The sequence below is a fragment of the Ambystoma mexicanum genome, chromosome 5q (assembly GCF_040938575.1).
Source record: "Ambystoma mexicanum isolate Mex_15411 chromosome 5q, UKY_AmexF1_1, whole genome shotgun sequence".
NCBI lineage: Eukaryota > Metazoa > Chordata > Amphibia > Caudata > Ambystomatidae > Ambystoma > Ambystoma mexicanum.
In genome coordinates this window covers 1,011,536,627-1,011,561,350 of record NC_090933.1, presented here as the reverse complement: position 1 = coordinate 1,011,561,350, position 24,724 = coordinate 1,011,536,627, and the positions used below count along the sequence as shown (strand labels likewise).

Below are 24,724 nucleotides of genomic sequence, written 5' to 3'. Positions count from 1 at the left end.
TGACATATGGGTATTTCATTCTAGACTTGACTCTGAAAGGTTCTGCCAAGTGTGGCACTGTTTTGTCAAGAGAGAACAGAATTAGAGGGGTGTGTCCAAAACTATTTTAAAAGCACATAAATTTGGTGCCATTTGATAAATCTGCCCATCAGTTTAGAAGCAGATTGTAGATCTAGATATGAACGTTTTTGCAAAGATTGGTGGGATTTTGTTCAGAGGGGGCAAAATTAGAGGTGGGGTCTCAACATTTATCAATGGCTTATAACTTTGCTGCCGTTTGATGAATGTGGGCAAACGCTTGTCAGAGAGATTTTAGACCCAACCTTGAATGTTTGTGCAAAGTCTGAAGGCATTTTGTCAAGTAGGGGCTACGTTATATGACTATTGTATGCACATACATTTTGACACTTTTGAAAAAATAAAACATGGGCGGATTTGCAGCAAACCCATATAAGGAGGTTTGGCAAGGACCTGAAAGCATGGTTTTGCAAATGTGTCTGTATTTTAATTTTTGAAAAGTCGCATAATGTAGGTACAAAAAATAGTGACATACCTTTAGTGACTGAGGATGGCCTAAGGCCATGATCCGGTCAATCTGGCTACTGGCCCTGAGCACAAGAGGCCAGCAATGGGGTTAAAGTGGGCATGGCTACCACGGATTGGCTATGTGGTAATGTTTAATGGAAATTGGGATAGGTTTGAACAAAAAATCTGCTCGTGGGTATAGGTTGAAGTGCTAAATGGAATTTCTGCAATATGGACAAGGAGGGTCAGCAAAAACTTGAAAGGATGGTTTTGCAAATATGTACAATGTTGTTGGACCTGAAAGCGTGTTTTTGGAAATATATCTTTTATTTTCCAAAAGTGTTTGAATGTAAGTAGAAAACCAGTGATATTCATTTGGTGTGTGCGTAGTGGGCCTGGCCCTCGGCAAATGCAAATGTGTACTCTGATTTGCTTATTGGGGAATGTGGCATGGCCGAAACCTATGCCACATGGATTTGGAAACTGGCCATGGCTGCAAGCCATGCCCAGTGGCCATTGGTTACCTTATTAGGCTATAGTGGACACTGAGCTAGGATGCAGGGTAGGTGCAGTGAATAATAGGAGTGGTGTGGTTGGGCTTGTGTCATGATGGAGCCTTATGCCGTAGGCAATTGAATAATGATTTCCATCCCCAGCATGCACAGCTGATAATGACAGACATAGGTATGTCTTGCAAAAAATGTTTCTTAAAGGAGGTTTTAGAGTTCCTTCATATATAATAAAAGAGGAATTATAATTAACTTTTATACAATTATGTAACACCAAGAAACATTTTGACTTATACACACCTATTAAATTGACAGAAAACATGTTTTAAAGAGATCTTACGGTTAAGATGCATCCCACCCTTGGGACTCCTCTGCTCCAGTAGTTAGCCAGTGGCATCCTACCTTGGCATCCCTTGGCATTTCCCTCCTGGGTTCTCATGAGCACTTGTCCATTCATACTGCCCCTTCTATGTATGGACTTCTCTCAATGCACAAAGCATATGTGCATTTATAGGTGCATTGTGTACGATGTTTTTGTATAAGTAAGGGAAATGCAGATGCAAAAAGATTTGTAGAAGATTGTTAAGTGGCAGTTGCTGTGTGGGAGCTTAGTATGGCCATAGGGATATGTGTATAATTTTTGGAAGTGATTGGTGAATGGGTGTGTGACTGTTTGAAAGGAGGCATTGAGGGAGTGTTACAAATATAAAATGAAAAAGGGTAAAAGGGCTGCCCTCTGCGATGTTGTGCACATGCCATCCGGATCTTTTAATGATTTCTGGCCTGGAAAGGGGACTGTGGAGACCATGGATAGAAATAAAGGTTCATCGATTATGGTCCCTTTTGTATGCTAGAGAAAAGTATTTGGGACACAAAATAGTGTGTCCTTTTTTATTTTTCTCTAGTATCCAATTGTCCATTAGCACCCTGGGCGGGGGAGCCAGCCAATCAGGTGGCTAGGATTTCAGGCTTGAACCGCCAGTACAAGCCCATGTTCCAAGCCGGATGATGGCCGGCTCCCTCTGCCGCCATCTTTGACAGCACTCATCAGTGGCGTTTGGCAGGGTGTTTCCATTCTCATGGATGGGAAAACAATTATTTACTTATAGTGAGTTAGTGTTACTGCGAGAAAAAGGCTATTGGTTAATTATAGAAGTGTATAGTCGAAATGTGTAAAGGTTGTGTTGAACTTGGGACCAGCAGTTGTTTAGATATCTGGAAGCGCTATGTGTTGTAGTAACTTGAATATTACATGTGTGCCTGGATAAAGGGACCACAGTTATTTCAGAGCCCTGCAATAAAGAGTGGTGAGTTAACAATTAAAACAACAAGGAGTCTTCTGACACATTAAGTATATGTTTGAATTCATATAGAATATGTTTAAGCTCTACCCACACAATTTAAATGCCTTGCATGTTTGTGTGGTTTACATACCTCATTTGGATGTTCATGCAAAAATATTCTCATACAATTACCAGAAGGTTCCACACCATTCAGGGAGTATCTCTGATATACAAGCAGGTGGTATGCTCACTTCTCTAGGAATGTTTGCCACTTCCCATGATGCAGGGTGCTAGAAAGTCTTAATCATAAAGCAAGTTATCTTTGATTGCACAGTGCCAGACCCCCTCCATGCCTCACTGCCCCAGCCATTCATTTTTGGGCAAGCTAGACTATCTGCATACATGAGAGTCAGCTCTTGGTGCATTTGGCCAAAACAAAACAAGGAATGCTCTACAACCGGGTGCTGGAGCTCAAGTATCAAGGCACAGACAGTGGGAGAGTGTCAAGGACAGTTATGCTCTGTCCTCCTTATGTAATAGTGAACACATCCTTGTGATTAACCACGACGGGTGCCACATAGCCTATGCCTTGCAAAAGTACAGTACTGTCTTTAAGTAATGTGTTATCATCCTTTACATAATTTGTATTTGAGTGAAGCTTTCTTTGATGTTGTTTGTTGTGCATATTTCAGTGAATTCAAAATCATGCCTATAATGTACCATAATGAAAGAGAGTTCAGTCTTTAAGTTGGTGAAGTCCAAGGTTGCACGTTAATGATCTTCTATATTGCTTAGCATCTTGCACAGCTATTAATATAACTACCAACTACACCCTCCCACCTTCTGTAGGTTTCCACCACCAGTTCTCAATAGGTCTTAATGTGGATGTACAATTTTCCAGATGTATTCACCTTATGACTAGCTCCATAATCCCCAACCAGCATTCAGACCTGAAGGCACAGGTGATGGGGATGAATTAGCATGGAGACACCCAGGTGACCATGTGCCCTACCACTGTGCTCCCATCATTATTACTGGGTGGAGGTCTCCACTGGCAGAAACCTCCACCTGATAATACGGGGCTACTGTAATGTGCTGCAGTGAGCAGCCGGCTGAATTACCACTACCAGTGTTTGCTCCGCTTCTTACCATTTCTATAATAAGACCAATATTGTTTATACATAAATTCTCCATGATATATGAATAATACATGAGACATCAAATGAGTTTTGCCCACTGTTTGAAAAATCAACAATGCATGTGTATTCCCTTCTATTAAAAAAAATGTAAAAGCTGTTTTTTGTTCTCCTGTTTTCTTGCAGCACCATGCGGGGGTAACTTGACGGGTTCTTCTGGTTTCATTCTTTCCCCAAATTTTCCTCATCCCTACCCTCACAGCCGAGACTGTGACTGGACAATAACTGTGAATACTGACTATGTAATATCTCTGGCCTTCATCAGGTATATTATTATCATTTTTATGATCATTACTTGTATTGCTACTGTTATGATTTTATTCATATTAGTATTAATAGTTATATTAGTATCAGTGTGTGGTGGTAGTATTAGAATAGTTATTATAATGTATAGATAGGCCTTCATAAAGAGTCCAGGTGCTTTAGGTTCCATGCCACACTGCACTGAGAAAGATAGCAAGTTAATGAGAGCTAACAACAGTTTGCAGTAAATGCACACAGAATGTTTGATATGATTTTGTTCATTAGCAGGGTAATGCCAATATTTTGACAAAACAACATTCCTAGCAGTAGAGGAGATAAAAGCCTATTGTGGGAAAAATAGCTCTACTTGGCAGTAAGTGACAGGATAAGTCACACTATGCATACTCAAAACGTGAAGCGTCTTCAGTCCGAACATGGGAACCGATTCATGGAATTAGTTCACTGTGTAAAGTGACTTTTCACTGCTCAAAGGTGTGTTTGCACTGCCGACACAAACACTGATTCATAGAACTATGAAAAGTGTATTTCTGAAGTGCAAATTCAGTGCATATTCACTGAAGGACTAATTCACAGAACGTTTACCAATGGGAATTTGCCATTATAAAACACTACTGTGAATTAGGCCGTTAATACTGCAAAAATGACTTTGCACTGATTTTACACTGCAAAAATACACTTTTGAGCAGTGCAACGTCACTTTGCACCGTGAAAAACTTTCCATGAATCACATTAATGGTTTATTGACGATAGAGTTTGAAAATAGTCAGATTGGTTTATCAACTGTCTCAAACGTCAACAGCTATCAATTGACGCACTAACATATTAATGTATTATATAAATGCACGATATTGCAGCAAAGGGATCTATACTATTTGGGCAGACATATATATCAATCATAATTTCAAATCTATTTTTCTGACAAATGATTTACATGTTATAACTCTATTGGCGGAATTTGTATGTATTTATATATTTATTTCTGTATTTATGTGTACATGTATTTGTTTAAGTGGAGTTTTATAACATTCGCACAAAGTCGATTTGTATTTGGCAGATGTTGTAGATTGGGCTAGGACATCAACTAGTAACGTTCTGGTGCTTTCTGAACCGCAGAATATTGTTTTTTTTTTTTGTTTTTTTTTTTCCTGTAGAACGTTAAACATGCTCAAGCTGTTGATCAAAAATAAAATGATCACCAGTATAAACAATTAATCCGGTATTTAAACAACTGTGTGTTGTGGCCTTTCTTCTTTAATTACAATATTTAAGTAACGTATCGACTAAATTGATGAGTGTGAAGCAAGTGCACATCTAAACGCAAGATCAGAGTTCAATGTATTTTCCCTGGAATTACCTGTGATGCTGAGAAATCAGGTTCTCTCTCGGCCTTCCAATTCATTAAAGTGCAGCGAGGAACCCATTGAAGCCTACTTGCACATATGTATATATTTCGGTTATTACTGTATGTTATATATTTTGTTTTTATGTTGTAACCAAGCTTCGCAATCTCATGTAAATGCTGCGCACTGTTACCTGAGGGTATGACGCCTCATTACAAATAATAAAACAAACAAACAAACAAGGGAACCCAAAGTGCCAAATGGATTCCAGAGAGCACTTGTTTTGAAGCCTGAGGGCCTGATTCATGAAACTGTTGGCTCAGTTGTTCAAAATGACTATGTGTTGCTGACACAAACCCTGATTCATGGAGCTGTGCAATGTGTACTTTTTTCCAGTGCAACAAAACACGTTGCACAGTGCCATGAATCAGGGTTTCCATCGGAAGTGCAACGTCACTTTTCAGCAGTGCAAAGTCAGGTTGAATTGTGCAAAAAAAAAAAATCCATGGATCAGGCACAGATTGTACAGTTGGAACACACAAATGCACTCTACTTAATGGTATGTTCTATCTTTTGACATGAAACATGCACACTCTTTCATTCAGCATTCCGTCAAAGTAGTACATCCATATGGTTAGTGATAGCACATGGAATTCATTATTGATAGCCATAAAATAAAAGACACTAGGCACTGGCCATCTATAGGAAGCAACCTTTGAAAAGTGGCATACCTGTTTGAAAAGGAGGCCAATATCTCACTGACAGGGTGAGTGCATTTCCAGAGTTCGCCTGTTCTGTTTACACTGCTGGTCGCATAAGAAGGACCCACCTGGATAGAAGTAGAGTTTCGGATGATTATGACACTGCATTGCCTAGACGTCTCACCTCCCTGCTTCAATCTAAGTATCATGTTTAAGTTCCTAACACTTCGTTTTTAAATTTGGAACTCCTTGCATGTCAATCTAACCAAAGTTTCGTTTGTGTTTTATTAAATGGCTGAACTAGAAACAAGCTGTGTTAGGCAGTGGCGTAACACAAAATGTGGGGGCCCCCCTGCGAGCCATGCTGAGGGGGCCCCCCAACTCGGCAACAAATCACGGGTTGCGCCACACTCTGGGCCGACCTAGACTGTCACGCTTGCACAATACGCATGAATGTGCTGCTGAAGGTGTATGCCGCACACTGCACTAGGAAAAAGATGTACATATGTGTTTTAATGCAATATACAGCACACTTTCTGAGATAAATTGGCTATAAAGCCAGAGTGTTTGCAATTGTTTTGTAGGGTAACACAATCCAATACATGCAAGTCACCAACAGTGCACAGGAACATTAATGCTTCCAACTGGCTGCACAATGTAGACCAGTGTAAACACGTAATAACATTATAGTACAGAATGCCAGGCCACATTTAGACATACCTAGACTGTTTTCAGCAAAATGCCAGTCAAAGCAATAACACTCATCAAGAAGAGAGCACACAATAAAGCATGTGTCTCCATGGCCTCGAACAAAACGGCCAAACTCTTTAAAATCTGCAAGGAACTGGTCAATCCTGTTGTGGTCTATACCTCTTCTGTTCCCTCCCATGCCCTCTGTACAGCTCTGGCCTCTCATTTCTCTGCTAAATCTCAGGACATACTGTCCTCTATGTCCTCTTCCTCTCTCGGCCCATTTTGGCCATCTCTTCTCTCCTCCTTCTTTTCCTCTTTCTCTCTGACAACACCTGACGAGGTTTCTAGACAAGTCCGATCTATGAAAGTGTCGTCCAAACAGGTGCTCCGCTGCTCCTCCAGAACCATCAAAGCACATATTGACACCCTCGCTCCAGCCTTGGCCGATTTCTGTAATCACTCTTTCGCCACTGCAATGTTCCCCTCTCCCTTTGAGCACTCCCTTGTGCACCCACTCCTCAAGAAGCAGTCTGCTGATCCTACCTGCTGGAAAACTATCGCTCAATCTCCACCTTTACTGAGCAAACTCTTGGAAAAGCTTGCCATCTCCCAGCTTACTCTCCACACTGAATCTGTTGGTTGTCTCCATGACCATCAGTCTGGCTTCAGAGCTGCCAGAGGCATGGAAACTGCTCTCCTAAACACCTGTGCTGCTCTCTAACCTTGATTCCAGCATTCCTTCTATTCTCATCCTTCATCTTTCCCCTGCTTTCGACAGGGTCAACATCGCCATCCTGATCAATCGACTCTGTGAGAACCTGGGCATCACAGATCAGACCCTAGAGTGACTGACCTACTTCCACTTGGACCGCCACTCCGCTCCCAGGTCGATCGTGGTCCCATTCTCTCCGCCACCTCTGTCTACCTGTGGCATTCCCCAGGGCTCTATCTTCTCACGCTGGTTTTTCAACCTCTACTTGGCCACTTTGGCCTCCCTGATCTCTACCTTATCCTCTAACTTTCAGTGTTGTGCGGATGACTCAGCTTTCCTTCAGGCTCCCCTCATCCTCTTCTCCTCTCTTGCTCATTCCTGACTGTCTATCCACGATTCAGTATTGGTGCGCCTCCAACAATCTCTGCCTTAATGCCAGTAAGACAGAGATCCTTCTCATTGGGACCCTTGCCACTGTGTTTCCTCTCTCACTATAGCAGACCACCTTTGGCCCTCTTCCTTTGCCTTCCTGCGAGGCAAAAAACCTTGGTGTCATCTTCAACGCCACACTCTCTTTCTCTCCTAACATCTCGGACATCACCAAGAAGTCCCACTACCAGCTGCTCCTCCTCAAAGGGACTCTTCCCTTTCTCACTCTCCACCAGAAGCTCACTGTCTATAAGCTGGACTACTGCAACAGCCACTTTCTCAATCTGTCTTCCTCTAGTCTCCTTCATCTGCAAATAATCCAGAACAGGACTGCAAGACTTAGCCTTGGCCGCAAGCCCTGGGATTGTATTTCTCCAGCCCTGAAATCTCTCCACTGGCTGCAAGGATCAAGTTCAAGAACCTTTGTATTGCCCACAAGGCTTTCTGGGGCCAGTGCCAACACTAAATCCAATGCTCTCTTCCAAAATACCTTCTTTCTCTAACCCTTCACTCAGCTACCTCCAACTCTCTAAGGCTTAGACATTTCTCCAGGCAGAGAGTGGGGGTAGACCTCTCTCCTCTGCTGGTGCCTCCAACTGGAATGGCCTCCCTGCGCCTCTCAAACTTGAGGCGGACAACCTGAAGTTTCGGAAGCAGCTAAAAGCTTTCCTCTTCTCTGCTGCTTTCGCTCTCTCTCCCCCCCTGCTGACCTACCTGACCTACATGTCTGCTGTACTGACTGGCTGCTTGGCTACCCTCAGAGTCTCTCTGAGTCCAGGCTCTTTCTTGATTGGTCACCCTTGCACTGCCTCCGGGCCTACCATGCACTTAGGGGCTGTAACTGTAACCCTGCAGTCCATTGTTCTCCTGCAACAACCAATAGCTGCTCTGCCCTGGCTGCACTTACTGAGAGCATTGCTGCCCTGTTTTCCCCTCCCCTCTCACTTGCACTTCCCTGCTCCCTTTTCCCTTGCACTTCTCGTTCTCACAATGACACAAGGCCTAGTGAGATCGTTTGTCTTGTCCTCCCTCTATCATCCCTCCCTTGTGTACACTTGTGTACAGGCGCATTATAAATGACTTGAATCACATCATATCATTTTATCACAGATGCCCAGAAAAATATACAATGCCACAGTAAGAAATGGCTAGACTGGCAGCACCCAAATGCCAATCTAGCCAGGTAATTAAAGTTAGCAGGACTACTTTATCAGAAATGTCCAGTTAAAAGAAAGTCATACCAAACTGAGGAATGACTAGACTGGCTAAATCAAAATGCCTCTCTAGCCACGAATACCACATATCATGCCTGCTTAGCTTGAACATGGACAACCATTATGATTTATCACACAATCCTGCCCCCCCACACATCCACTCGCCCTCCCACCCACCACCTCAACTACCACAATCAGCTCCTTGGCCCAGAATTACCTCTGCGTCCCTCTTCCTTGTCCCAGAGCTTTCGTATGAGGCTCCTTGCCTCATAGGTAAGTACTGGGATGAGGAACAGTGGGACTAGGAGTGATGAAGATTACAGGTAGCTAAATCAGGCATTACCTCATGTACCTCTATCTCTTCCCAGTACTTTTGTATGAGGCAGAGTGCCTCAAACACACGTACTGCCTCGTATATAAGTACTGGGACGAGGAAGAATAGGGCTAGGAGTAAGCAAGGCATTAAACACAAGTAGTAGCGCAACACCATTGAGTTGACTGGGCTTCAGCACTACCCCCCCCTGACATTTTGGGCTATATTGACTCAACTTGGCTAACCTTTAGAGCAGTTGCCAGACCGAACAGGACACAGATTTTAAACGGCACCTGGTTTTTGCTGTTAACAAGAACCCAGCAATTACCAACGTAAAGCATTTCACTGTTAGTACCTGCATTCAAATTCCACATTGTTTAGGCGATTGAAATCGTGATGTGGGTTTAGTACTTGCATGCCAGGGGAGTGATTGGAAGGGTAGAGAGGGAACAGGAGACTTATAGGAGAGAGTTAACTGCTTGTAACATTGAATCTGCACTAGAATAGTCTCATTAAAATGCGTAAATAATTTGGATGCGCCCACACAAATAAGTTTCCCCCTCCCCACCGCATGTGAAGTTAGCGCCTCTCCCAACATTTGAAGGGTTAGCCCCCCCGAAATGAAGGTTTTCTTGTGCCCCTGTACACAAGCACACACACCATTCACCTTATACACACCCAGTCATCCACACATTTAAGTGTGCACCCTTTCACCATACACTCACACAGGTAGCCACCTATACATTTATGTGTGCACCCTTTCACCATGCAGGCACACCCCCAGAGCCACCCATACATTTAAGTGTGCACCCTTTCACCATACACACACAGGCAGCCGGCTATACATTTGAGTGTGCACCCTTTCACCATAGACTCATACACGCACACCTCATGGAGTTGAGGGGGGGCCCTATTACTTAAAAAAGAAATTGGGGCTCATTATGGGTCCAGCGGTAACCGTGCCGGTGCTACCGGCGGGTTGCCGCCAGACCCATAGAAAATTACTATGGCCTGACTTCCCGGTGCCACCGTGCTATTTCAAGTCCGGTGGCTGGGAAATCAGGTGCCGGTAATTTCGTTAAACCCCAGACTCCACGGGAATGGGGACACAGAAGCACCTGCACCATTGTTAACGGTGCCGGTGCTTCCGTGACAGGTCTGCCTACCGTGGCTGCTGTGCCTGGCAGGGTCAGACCTGTCGGGCACGGCAGCCCCACCAGGCAGACCTGTAATATGCCGGTCCGGAAACAACAGAGCCTGTAAGCTTACCAGTACCGTTGTTTCCGGACCGGCATGGTCAGAATGAGCCCCATTGTTTCTTTTTTAAGTCACTATAACTTCATTAAGAAATTATTTCAGTTAAGGACCGAACCATAATCAAAATAATTTCTTTATGATGGCTGAGTGGCTTCAAAAACAAACAATTTCTTTTTGAAGGCATAGGGTTCCCCACCCCCCCCCCCCCACCCCATGACATGGAGGCCTCCAGCCTAGGGTCTTCCATGTCATGGGGTACGGGGGCCCTCAGACTTCAAAAAGAAAGTTTCTTTTTGTAGTCACTCTGCCTTCATAAAGAAATTATTTCTGTTACAGAAATGTTCTTTATGAATGCAGAGTGAATTTCAAAAGAAACTTTTCTTTTTTTAGAATTTTTTTTTTTTTTTTTTTTTTTTTTACTGGGGCCCCCTCCCAGCCATGTGCTGGTGGGGCCCCCCACACCGCGGGCCCCCCCGCACCGCGGGGGCTGCGGGGGCCCCTGTTAAGCCAGTGGTGTTAGGCAGATTACTTTCTTTTTGCTGCAAAAGCATGATATGTGCATTTCCTTGTCCATTCATCAGCTACCAAGAAATCATTGTGGAACACTGAAGGACAAACACTGGTAATATCGCACACATCATTATTTCAATGGATTGTGGGGGGGGGGGCTAATAAAATGAGATCACTGGGTGGGGGAACAAACACCACTAAGTGAGTTTTCGTGCTTCCTGGGCGAGTGTCATAGCCTCTGAATTTTCAGGCATGATGCTCAGATATAAGTGGCAATGAGCCACCTAGTGGGATACGGTTGGACAACATCTCATGCAGCTGTATCGCCTCTATCTTGGGGATATTTTGTGGACTATACAGTGGCAATATGTCAATGAGGCATCAGTTTTGGCTGCGAACGAAGAGCAATTTCTTCACTCTCATGTACAGTCGTCAATTGATGTGGTTTGGGTTGTTTTTAAAGGCAGCCACATCACAAAACCCTTGTGTATAAATGACTTATCATATATCATACCTACTTCTCTTAACTGGATATGAAGATAATTCCAAATTCCAGGTCCAAGAACTGAGGATAATCATCCACCAGGGTGTTTCAGAACTTGACAATCTAAGAGTGCCAAGGACAGATGAGGGTTAACGTGATGCAATCAATTTAGACGTACATCATATGAAAATGTATTGTTGTATATAATGCACTGTTCTTTTTGTTTTGTGAGTTATCATATATGTTTTCTGTGGTGTCCCTTGGTTTTATATGTAGTCAAAATAATAAAACACTTGTGTCAAAGAGATGTGTTTGTTGATCATTATTCTGTATCTAGTACTAGGGTATGAGACATATGTCTCGCACCATGTGTGTAAAAACACTTTTCCAACATATTAGTAGTTTAGAAGTGTTTTTTGTTTGTATTGATAATTTCAGGATTGCTTACTTTTAACCTCTACATTTATTATTAGGCATTCCCTTTATCAGAGCTATTGCATTTCTCAAAGCAATACATATAAAAAATGCATACTCTGCATATTTCTATGTTTTGATTTAAAATATAATACAGATGTATTACATTTTCCACCGAATCCGAGTCACCTGAATGCAGTCTTAGTAGGTATCTCGGTGATGGAGTTACGAGTACCATTTACTTAAACACTTGCATCTGTTCAGCCAAATTTGGTCCCCATCTTCATTGGTCACCATTGTTATAGTTTAGGTCTGCAAAATGACTGTTTGCAGTAATCAAGATGAGTGAGAACAAGGGAACATGCAAATGCTACAGTACTTTGGGGTATAACTCCAGGGGGGGTAATATGTTCTTCAACATGTATAGCTGGGGGTCGGATTCTTGTGTTACAGAGTGGAGAACATGGCAAGACTGAGTCATTAATAACTCCAACATACCTAGATTTGACAGGGAGTGTTGGTGAAGGACTCCAGGACTAGGCCATTTGAATGGAAGGCAGTACATGTCATGTGTGCCAAAGAATTATGTCAGTTTTCCTGTTGCTGAATCACAGGTTCTTGAGGGTTGCCCAGTTCTAGGTGTTTTAAAGGGAGGGTGTGCTTTTCTAGGTTTGTCAGAATCGATGTGCAGGTGCATATAGCTGAAAGGACATCCCAACATTGTCTATCAGAAAAGCCAGTGGGTACATTTCATATTTACTTCTCATCTGAACACATGTCTGCCATTCTCTAGGCATTGTTTCTTGTGTTTATGATTAATTAGGCTTAGCACGGCACAACAATACTGTCAGCAGTAAAATGGTTAAACAGCCAAGGGAGTAGTGCTTAGCTTTGAGGGAGCCAATATAGCACTGCTGTTCGGGTGGACAAGGAGTGGTCTGCTTCTATTGGGTAACCAAACTAGAACAGAATAAGGTCATCCATTCAGGCCTGATGCATCAAGTCCTATCTTATGTTTGAAGCATTGTAGGCATACGTTAATAATGTTTCCATAGGCTGGATTGACGTCTAGGATTAGGGCATCTGTGTGCTTCTTAACCAGATAAATGTGTAAATATTCTTCAATATTACTGCTCTTTAGTCTGTGCCACTGCTCCCTTGCTATGGAACTCTCTCCCCTCCGACATCAGAAATGAACACTGTACCACAGCCTTCAGAAAATGTGTCTTCAACAAATACGATTAACTCCTTCTCTGCCTGATCGTGCTGCTTTCACCTACCATGTCTGACTTTTGTACTATGTTCACTTGTACGAACGATGTGATACCAAGGATTCTGGGTGTTACATACATATATAAATAAATATCTAATAGAGTGGCCTTGTTGCATCTTGTTCTATCAAACCAGGATGTAATCAATAAAAATAATGTCATCCACAATGAATCCTTGACCTTTGTAGTTCAAATCTCCTAAGAATGTTTGCTTAAAATGTAATGGTTTGTTGTAGTGGTGTAGTTGGGAGGGTCAGATAAGAAGACACATACACTTGTTCAACACGAGTGTGATGTTGGCTGTCTTTGAGGATTTGGTTCTAAACCATGAGTCAGGCAGGCATTGCACTACTCTCGTAGGTTTGCATGTTGTCGTTGGAAAGGCTAGCTTGCTGCAGATGAAACGGTTCCATTTTTCATTATGGGAATATTCAATTCAATATGGCGAAGGACAGGCCAGTCATTGAGTATTCAGTGTGTGGGGGCTACATATGTAATTGTGTGTACTTATGCTGCGTCAGATGTCTATAAACATGTTCTTAATATTTATTCTGCTTATTTTGAGGAGGGGTAGAGCAGATGGTGTATGTGTTAGTTCCTGGTACATTGTGAACACCTTGAAAAGCTATGTTGCTAAGGTTGACTCAAAGCCACATCATGTTGCCTATTGTCTTCAGACAGTGTTTTGGGGGTTGAACAGAATACTTGTTTTTTGGGCTGACCATGAGTAGAAGTGGCATGATACACTGACACTGAGACTCTCAATGACATTTAGGGGCTGATTCATGGAATTTGTGCACCATTCTGCACACAAATCCCCATTTGTTAAACAGGGATTTGAGGGCACAATGGAGCACAAATCCCTGTGTGTCAGCGCACAAATTCCATGAATCAGCCCCTTAATCTGATGTAACTGGGTCTTCTATTGATGGCGTGACATGTTTTCAGCCCCTCGAATAAGTGGTCATAAATAAACAGTAACAATAATTCAGAGTAGTCTGGGCACCACTAAAATGCAAACGTAGACACATCCACAAAATAAGCTTTATTACTACTTATGTAATGTCAAGGAAGATGCTGAGTGTATGTAATGGATATATTTTCCAAGTTGCATATCAAAGTAATAGTTAATATGATTTGAAAGCACATGTGTAAGTTACATTTTAGTTTTTGTATTAATAACAAAAGATTAAACTTCCTGATAGAAAAAGATTTGTTCGTAAAGCGCGTGAATATTTCATGGATATAGGAAAAAAAAAGTATGTTCTCCTTTCACACCAGGACCTGGACACGAGACATTAGCCGCATTTATTATTCTGACAAATTGCTGAGTTGATCCCTGTGTAATAAACCTATGTCTCGCATTACAGTGTACCTGCAGCAGGGATATTTTACTGCTAATTGGAAAGGGATATTATATGTTTCCCTCCATCTTAATTACCGCTCAACTAACTGCTGATTAACAGCATAAAATGCAAATGAAAAGGCTACATTTGCTTATCAGGAATTAATTAGTTGGTCTAGTGTGTAGTTCTTACCACTTCGCCAAGCTCTGTGTTTATAAGTCCCCAGTTGGAGATTTGTGTCAGACTTGGGTTTACTGCATTATAGTTTAGAAATGTAATTTATAACACACACTATGTTGCTTTTTATTCTTTTTGCAAGACTTAAAAAGAATGGAGTAGAGAAATGAGATTTGGAATTCTAGTGAAAAGCTAATGACTCTCAAAAATATCCACTAGTTTAAAGCTACATATATATATTTCAATTTGCGAATGATGTCTGCAAATCGTCCATAAACAGTAGGCATGGTTTGGGTGGTTTCCACAAAACTAGTGCCCCTCATGTGTCCACGGACTGGAAAACATCAAACTTTACCGGTGTTTGCCTGAGATCAAGGTATGATGTTCTATTGGGTTCAAACTTGCATTTATAAAAAGGATGGCAAGAAGAAACACATGAAAGTCTATAATTGCTATATGAAGCTACAATAACTCAAGGTTATTAAGGAAGGGCTCTATGGGTGGCATAGCATAGGACTAGAGCAGAATGACATCGAGGACATGTCCAATTTTTGTAGAATGTATCTTTGCATGGAGACATAGGTACATTATTTGTGGTTGTGAGTGTGTGAGCAGTTTGATTGCAGCCAAATTGGAACCCACCTCAACTCTCGAGGCATAGCAGAAGGCTAAAGCCCCATTTGCATTTGGTCCGAAAAGTAAAAGATGAAATCACTAAGAATCAGATTTGCATTTCGATTGTGGAGGAAAGGGTTAAAAATATGGAGGACCCCACATGCATTTTGCAGGTAGTGATTAGGCCAAAGCACCTGGGAACCTCCAGGCATTTATTAGACACAGGGGAAGACCAAAATACTGATAACTTCACATGAAAAGAAGAAGGTTAAAGCACTGAGAACCCATTTGCAATCAGAAGGCATAGAAGGTCAAATCACTGAGAAGCCCATGTACATTTAGTAGGCAGAGGAATTGGCCAAAGAACTGAGAACTCCGCATTCGATAATGAGGTGGAGTAGAATAACAAACAAAATGATCCTTATATATCTACTAGCTGTATGTCGGGGTCAAAGCAATGAGAACACCACACGCATTTTAAGGGCAGAGAATAACTTGAAAGCACTGAGAACCCACGCACATTTAGTAGGTGTAGTACATGGCAAAATTAATGAGAACCTCCAACGCAACTAGCTGGTATAGGAGAAGGTCAACTAATAATGCCATATTTATTTAGTAGGATTACCCTGTGTGCATTTCATATGAAAAGGCAAAAGCATGAACAATGCTGCCTGCATTTCATAGGTCTAAGAGATGGCTAAAGAACTGAGAACCCCACATGCACTTAATAGGGAGAGGAGAATGCCAAAACACTAAGAATCCCACATGTATTTAATGGGTGGAAGGAATGTTAATGAATTAAGAACATTGTGTAATTCAGAAGCAGAAGAAAAGACCGACAGACTGAGAAGTCCACATGTCTTTTGTAATCAGCACAAACTACAACACACTGAGAGCCTCAGATACAGTTTGTAGGTGTAGGAAAAAGGCAAGTCAGAGAAAACTCCTCTATGCAAATGGAAACATCAAATCACTGATAACCCTAATTTGAACGCCCAGAAGAAGTTCAATGCAGTAAGATCCATCAATTGCATGTATTGGGTGCACAATAATGCAAAAGGACGGAAACACCAATATGCATAAACTGTACACCAGAGTACTGGAATACCATCTATTGTTTTCTAGGCTGCTCTAATTCTCAAGCATTCAGAAAACAACTTAAGGCCCTACTTTTTGAGGAAATTGTAGGTGTGAATTAGGATCCACTATCTCCAAATTATTACTGCACTAGATTGTCTTGTAAATGTGCTATCCTGTACTCTCTAATTCATTTACAATGTCTGATCCATCTGAGCAAGCTTTGCACTATATAAAACGCAGCCGAACAGGACAAACTCTAGGAACCACGTGTAAATTTAGTAGGTAAATGTAAAAGGTCAATGATCAGGGGCCAGCATGTTGTAGACATAGTACAAGGCCAAAACGCTGATACTATCATGATAATTTTGACGCAGAGAAGGCTAAAAAACAGAGAAACCCATGCCCATTTACCAGGCAGACCCACATGCTCTTAGGAGGCATAGGAGTGACCAAGCACTGGAAACCACATGCACATTACATGAATGCAACCAAAGGACACATCAATGAGAAACACATATAGATTTAGAAGCAGAGTAGAAGAACAAAGGTGGATGGGATGGTCAAAACACTGAGAGCCAAATGTGTATTTTGTAAGTATCTATCTGAAAAAGACAAATCACAGAGGACCCCAAAAGCATTTAGAAGGGTCGGAGAAGGATACACCACTGAAAATCTCACATGCATTTACATAGTGGTGAAGTAGGCCGACTCATTGAAAAATACATCTAGTAATTGGGGGAGAAAATCAAAGCATTTAGAACTCCAGATGAGAATGCCAAAGCATTGAAAACCACATTTTTTCTTTTTGTATGTGGAGCGATAGGGCATTACACTGAAAAACACACATTTAGCAGTAGGAAGAGAATATGAACGATTTCCACTTGAATACAGAAGGCAGCGGAGGGTGCCAACACATTGAGAACCCTGTGTGCATTATGCAGGTGGAGGATAAGGTCAAAGCACTGGGCATTTTCAAAGCAGATGAGATGGCCAACACACTAATAAGCACACATTCATTTAGCCTAAACCTGCTGTTGTAGTCCCCGAATGTGGTAGGGAATCCGGTAAGGATTTTAGGAGAAATGTAGCTTTTTGGGAATTTCTCACATGCTACATAAGAAGGTGTATGCATTGGAAAAGCCCAGATAGCTTGTGGGTCTCTGCACCGGCCATATTAAGCATCAATTAGTAGCTGCAGATTTCTCACACAAAAATCAAGGGAGGCTGCCTCAATTGAAACTGGTGCAGTGGAAATACATGTAACTATGCATGCGTCACCAGTGTACTTGCTTCAGGTCGGCGGTGGATGGATCTCAAGTGGAGCAACAATGTGAGCCCCTAACATCTGAGCAATAAGTGGGGAAGAGAAGACATCAGCTCATCAACAAAGAGGTCAATGCAGGAGAAGAACAAGAGCTGATTCCTAAAAATTGCATACCTCTGTTTAAGATGATATTGAAAAACATGACACGCTTAATGCTCCAACCCTTGGTGCAAGTTCAAGACTCACAATGATTGGAAACCCCATACAATTGTCAACTTGTATAACTGTAAAAAGGAAGCAGTGTTCAGACATGTCTTATATGCCTGTCAACACTGTTTTCCAAAAGTTGTCTTAAAAGCTCATGTCAGTGTTTGTACAACTTTGCAGTCATTCATATCAAAAACACCTGTTGTTTTCTAGAGAGCACCCATGTGGCATCCACCACAAAGTGCAGCAACGAGGAATTCAAGAGAGAGAAGCGTTTAAAGCTAATCTCTGACCTCTCAGAAATCAGTAGTGTGCACTCTTTCAAACTTGGAAAATAGTCAAGCAACATTTGCCACGTGGTGTACATGCAAAGAAAAAGCATCTTAGGAAGCAGTGCACTACGTTGGGCCCCTCTTGCCTGTGGACACACATGATATGGCAAACTCTGCATGTTGGCAAAAGGACAGTGTGAGAGGGCAGCACACCCCCCTCTCGATACAGCAGCTATATTTGCACCAACATGCCACCTATTACATCAGCCCTTTCTGAAGATCATCTCTTCCTACAGATCCCATTGCACCCAGCTGATTAATTTGCCAAACAATGCTCCAGCCCAGCATTTTAGAAATATTTGTGCACATTCGAAATATCACAAAGCCACAAACACCTGTCTTTTTTATTCATTTTATTTATTTATTTTATTTTAATGTGATATAGTTTTTTAAACAAAAACTTTACACATGATTTCATAAAATTGTTATCCAATTACATAATACAATAAATATCTTCATCAAATACATTTATCAAGTTACACACATTTCATCTTCATCTCTTCTTTCGCATAACTTCATCAAATAACTTAGTTCAATTTTTCATACTATTAGATACAATATAAAAGAGTTCACTACCTTTAATTTCACATAAACCTGTGTTAAATAAAATCCATAGGTAGAAAAAAAAATGTTTTTAACCGTACAAGGAGAATGTAATTTATCAATCCATCCATAATCCATTGATCACTAATCAGTCCCTCCCTTAATTGTTCATGTATACTGGCTATCCCCCAGAGCCACATAGTCTCCGTCCCTATAAGCAACGGATACTAAGCATCAATCACCAATCACCTATAATTCTTTAGCAAACTTTGAGTGGGGGAATAACTATTCTTCAAGTTTTCCTTTAACCATTTGCCATACTCTATATAGAGCCAGATGTAAACTTGCATTCAAGGTATTAATACACATATACCAAAATTCTTTCGACTTGATGTGATCTAAATTATGGACATAACTACTGTAGTGTTTTATATAAATTAGACTCAGTCTGGGGCATAGCATAAGGACGTGTCTCGCGGTTTTGGGTGAGATTTCATTCTTACACATTCTACAGAACCGCTCTTGTTTGGGAATGACCCGTTCAGGTCCTATCACAGTTAAGACAGATAGGTGGTTAATACGCAAGAGTAATATAAAGCGTCTTAAATTATCCGAAGGGCATAGGTTCAGATATCCTTGTGCCCTTCTATAGATGTAAAGTAAATGGGATATAAACCCATAACTGTGTAGGTTTTCCAGATGTTTAAAGTTGTTTTGGCAGTCCCAAATATGTAATCGTTCCCCCATTTGGGCTTTCAAGTATTCAAAGTTATCACCCCAGTTGGGTGTCCACTCGATCAAATAGAGTGGTCATTTCTCTCACAAGCTTAACCTGTTTTTTCCCAGTTATGTCCTCTTTCACCGTCATCAAAAGTTGATTGGTACTGTTCATATGCATCTTAATGAAAAAATCAGCTCTTTTCTTTAAGACCAATGCTTTTAGCGAGAGTAGGCCTAATTCTAATCTCAGTATCGCCATCGGTACTCCCTGTGGTAAACCTAAAAGCTTGCGCCAGAATTTACCCTCCAATATTTGGAGCCAATCAAGGTTAAGATCAACCAGGGCTTCCAGTCCATATATCACCATAGGAACCCAACTTTGGATGTAGAGTTGGCGAGCCGCCCAGGTAGAATAACCACTCTGATTGCGAGAGAACTTACAGATCAGAGCGGTTAGTTGGGCCGCTCTTATTTTACGGTTTTGCACACAAGATTGAAAATTCCCATTAGAATCAAATTCCACTCCCAGATATTTGTAACACTGTGTATATTGAATTTCCATTCCTCTCAGCGTCATTCTCAGGCGGCTCACCTTACCATGACTATACAGTAGCAATTCTGTTTTCGTATAGTTAATAGTGAGTTCATTCACTTTTGCATATTCCCAGAGCCTCTCAGCCGAGCGGAGGATTCCACTGAACGTGTGCTCAAAGATGGCCACATCATCCGCATAGGCCATAACTAAACAATGTTGGCTATCAACTTTCAGGAGACAGTTACGTACCGTGCGTAAATATTCCGGGATATCAGAAACAAACAAATTATACAGTGTGGGAGCAGTTACGCATCCCTGCTTCACCGCTCTGATTTGTTTAATCGCCCTGGTGATTGATCTACCTCCATCAAGCCTCAGCTGCACAGAAGTATTGGGGTGCAGGAGTTGTAGGTAATGTAGCAATCCTTCAGGGCATGCCATTCCCCTCAGCTTCATCCACAATTTTTCTCTATTAACTGTGTCAAAAGCCACCTTAAAATCAATATATAAGGCATATAAAGGAGGGTTATTAGCTGACAGGGCTTTATCTCTTAGACTATTCATAATTAATAAATTGTGCGTAGTCGAATATCCCGTTCTAAATCCGCTTTGAAAGCAGTCCAGGATTCCTGAATTTTCTGCCCAAGTCTGCAATCTCTGTAAAAGTAAAGATGCAAATAATTTACCTGAACAATCTAGCATCGAGAGTAGACGGTAGTTTCCCGGATCGGATCTATTTCCTTTTTTAAATACGGGTAATAGAATTGCTTTTTGCCAGGTCTCCGGTATTCTCCCCTCTTGTAGCACGTTTTCAAAGAGTATTTTTAGGAGGTTTGCCCAGAACACTGGGTTTTTCTTCATAAAGAGATTAGAAAGTCCATTCACCCCTTGAAGCCCTTGAGGCTTTGAGTTTAGAGATCTTATCTATATAAATTCACCTGAAAGGGCATCGGAGCTTGTATAGGTATTCCGGTTGTTTCGAAATTAGCTACCCTAGTCCCATTACGTTTCTCAAGGAAATTCACCCATTCCTCTGCATCAATCGGGTTTATTTGCGGAGTTTCCCTACTACCCCTCGCATCCCCCAGAAGTGCCCAAATATTACAGGAATTTCTTGAGCAAATAATCCTCACAGTCTTTTGCCAACATGCCAGTTTTTTCGCCCTTTTCCGTTGTTTCAACCATGATCTATACCTGTTTTTTATCTCTTTAGTCCTAGCATGAATAGTAATAATGGATTTTGTGGTAGCACTGATTTTACGTATCTCCCTTCTAAGGAAGCGTGTAGCATCTCTTATTGTCTTATCATAGGTCTCAGTCGCACCCTGTTCTCTAATAACCAATAATGATTGTTTGGTTTTATATTTACCAGTAAAGTTATAGATCCACCCTTCCAAATCCTCCATAGATAATTTAACAAACCTATTATGATGATTATTATCCCAATCACCACAATCCCAGCAAGCTCTAGAAATGTTTTTCTCTGACCATATTAGTCGAGAGATAGTGTGATTGACAAAAAGGCTTCCCGTCATCATTTGCACTAGTAAAACAGTAATGAAGGGTACGATGCGCCACACCTGCTCCCTATGTCACTCATAGTTCTTCCATTTAGACATTCCAAATCCCAACTCTTCATGAAACATAACCACTTCTTTCCTTCCTCATCACTTTTGTTATGCTGCATAAGAGGGTACGGGTATAGTAATTTATTATTGGTCGTACCTCCTTCTCCCTTGATAAGACAATTAAAATCTCCTGCAATGACAATGAGATTGCTTTTACATTCACTCTTCCAATAACTCAGCAAATCATGCAACCTATCTTGAATTTGGTCACTCACAGATGCATCATGGGGGTTATAAAGGGTAATCAGCAATAACTTAACCCAGTGGTCCTTAATTAATATGACCACCTCCACCGCATTAATGTTATCCTCTAGTTCGGTGGGTATTTCTCTTGATGTTATAGTCTTGGCTACCCCAGTCATTATTCCACCAAATGGTCTTCCCATTTGCCCTTTTTTGGCAGGAGTGTGGTATAGTTTAAAGCCATCTATCACAATCGGAGCAACCAGCCAGGTGTCTTGTAACATAAAAAAGAATAGTTAATAATAAAAGGCAGTAACCCATTAGTTGCAATAAAATGTTTAAAACCCCTAGTGTTCCAGGACAACAATGAGCAAGTTCATGGTTTGTTTATAGCCATGGGCAGAGCCTCTGCTAACCACTTAAGTGTGTTCTGAATGTCACTTATTTGTACTTGCTTACCGGTAATTAGGGGGAGTTTGATTTTGTCATTAATTTTAGTAGACTTAGATTTATCCTTAATCAACGGGTCTTCGTCGTTAGGATTAACATCCACCCCCCGCCCCACCTGCGCCAGGTTGCCTCTATATTTACGGATCAGCTGTGCGGAAGCCAAGACCGTACAATGCAGAGCCGTTACATTTGGATCGGTGCTACACAGTGGTTCCACAAATGAGAAATCCTCTGACCTAATTACTCTTAATTGAGGTATTAAGTGAAGTTTTTCAAGCATAGCCTCTCGTGGTAACCACTTGCCGCCACATTTCTTCACGATGCAGATCCTGTTTTCTCCTTTAATTTCATCTCTGGCTGGAATTGGACGTACCTTCTCCGAGTTCATGCTTTCATAAGTACTGTTTAGACTATTCCTTTGCGGGGTGGAAAATTGGTTATCCATAGCAATAGGACTGTCTATAAGAACAGAGTCTTGGCTATCATTACTCACTGCTGATATTTCTTTGGACTTCTCCGGCAATATCCAGCTCGTGCGTGTTCCCGGGCCCTTGCCTCAGAGTTTCTTTCTTTTCAGAGCCATTTTTTTTGCTTTTTTGGATTTCTGCTGGGGATTCGCTGTATTGGGAAGTGGAGAGGCCACCTCCACTGGAACGTTTCTTAGAGCCGCTCTCTTAGCCATTCTGCGCTGTTTTTTGGTCAAGTGAATATGATCTTCTTTTATAGAGGGCTCTCCCCCCTCTGTATTAGTTGGAATTATCAATATATCAGGCTCCTTAATTCCTTCAGACTCCTCTTCGTGGGAAGGACCTGAACCAGGTAAATTCAGCTGCAAAACTGTATTTACATGTATTCTCCCACATAGTTTTAAGAGGATTTTTAACACAAATTGCAAGGAGGATAAAGACGCCTGCAGATCGGCAATCATGGCAGAGTTCGCCAGCAATAGTTCATTAGATCGATCAGCGTCGTGTTTCCCAGGCTGATCAATATCAATCAAAAGATTAGGTGATTCAGACAATCGGCCCGAGCAGAGAGACCCCAAGGCGGAATTTTCTGGCTGCAATACCTGAGCCTCAATTGTCATACTTGCAGCCCTCGGAGTGGGCCCCTTCTTAACGTTCCCCAGCACATCAGTGTTTGTGGGGGGGGCATTGATTTCTGTATGGACAGACACAAGTCTAGTAATGAATTATTGTCTATGTCATCAACATTCATCAGATCCAGGGGACGACTACCATTGTGGATTATAGGGTGTGTCTCCTCAGTATGACCTGTGGGGCGTACTTGTGGGATTTTTTCGAATAATGCCGGGATAGTGCATCTAGCCTTGGCTGGGGAGTGCAAACTGTCCCCTCCAGGCACATTATTAACAGGCATCTTTGGATTATTTGTCTTACCTTTCCTCAGATTGTAAGACGTTTTAGCCATGCTCACTTTTGGCGGCATAATAACACGGAGAGAGTGGGCTCTAGAGTTAGCTAGTGGGATCAAAGGAGATTTTATTCCCCCGCAGTCGCCCCTAGCTTGTGCGTATATTATGTAGTAACAGCACAACCAGACTAGGCCCACCTCAACAGTCGTGATGCAAGACTTTTTATAAGCAACTGATAATGCCCCACATTAGGCTGTAAGCATTTGAGGATAGGTAGCCCCAGCCAGTATCTTCCCACCAGCAATTTTAACCCTCCACGCTCCGTGCCAGCATTCAAACTGACCCACTGATTTATATATTAGGCAGAGTCAGGCAAGGTCAGGAGGGCACGTATCTTCGTAAGGCTGCACTTTACCTCCGTACAAAGAATGGAGTCCCGTTACTGGTAGGGACAGTCAGGAGGCTGCGGTGGCAGCGGGAAGCTGGCGGCTGCAGGGCCAATATCGGTGGCGAGCAGGTAGCAGGAGCGGAGGGTCGAGGCCAAGCACGGGCGCTGGCTCGCTTCGCTTCCTGCATCCCTCCGACGCTGCTCGTAGTACCTCTGCTTTCTCTCACCACGCACCACGCAGTAGAGGAAAGGACCTCACGAACTAGCATGGCAAGCCGCACCACGTTCAAAGCTCACAATCCGTAAATAGAGCTGAGAACTGACCGCTTCCGACGTACGCCGTCAAACACCTGTCTTTTAAATGCCAATGTTGGTACCATATTGGCTACAGATTTCCAGTCCTCTTCCTTGGTAGTAAACATGGCGTCACATCCTTGCACTCATTGCTCCCTACTGAGAAATTTTAGGTAGGGTCAATTTCATGCAAATGTAAGACATATGCCTCTGCAATCAGGTACGGTAAACAGTGGGAATGGCATTGCAGCATGCCGAAGTAATAAAGTCCCTCTAAAAATTGGCATGTGGGCCAGTGCTAAAGGCATACATTGTAAGGCTACCAATGCACACTGGGTCTCATTCCCCCATATATCATGGAAGCAAAGCCCATGACAGCAGTCACCAAATGCCTTTTGTCAGCAGGCCACCTTGAATATGGACATGTTTGACAGCATACTCCAAAGGGACATTGATCTTTAGAAGAAAGTCA

General features: G+C 42.1%; 1 protein-coding gene across 5 annotated transcripts in view; it reads left to right on the top strand.

The window, feature by feature from the left end:
• The window catches only part of CSMD3 (CUB and Sushi multiple domains 3), a 3,270,409-nt gene that overhangs the window by 2,183,706 nt on the left and 1,061,979 nt on the right, over positions 1-24,724 (top strand). For all 5 annotated transcript variants that reach the window (XM_069621531.1, XM_069621530.1, XM_069621528.1 and 2 more), the window contains one exon: positions 3,640-3,778. In XM_069621531.1, the coding sequence (XP_069477632.1) occupies positions 3,640-3,778 (139 nt within the window). The remainder of the gene's footprint in view (positions 1-3,639; positions 3,779-24,724) is intronic.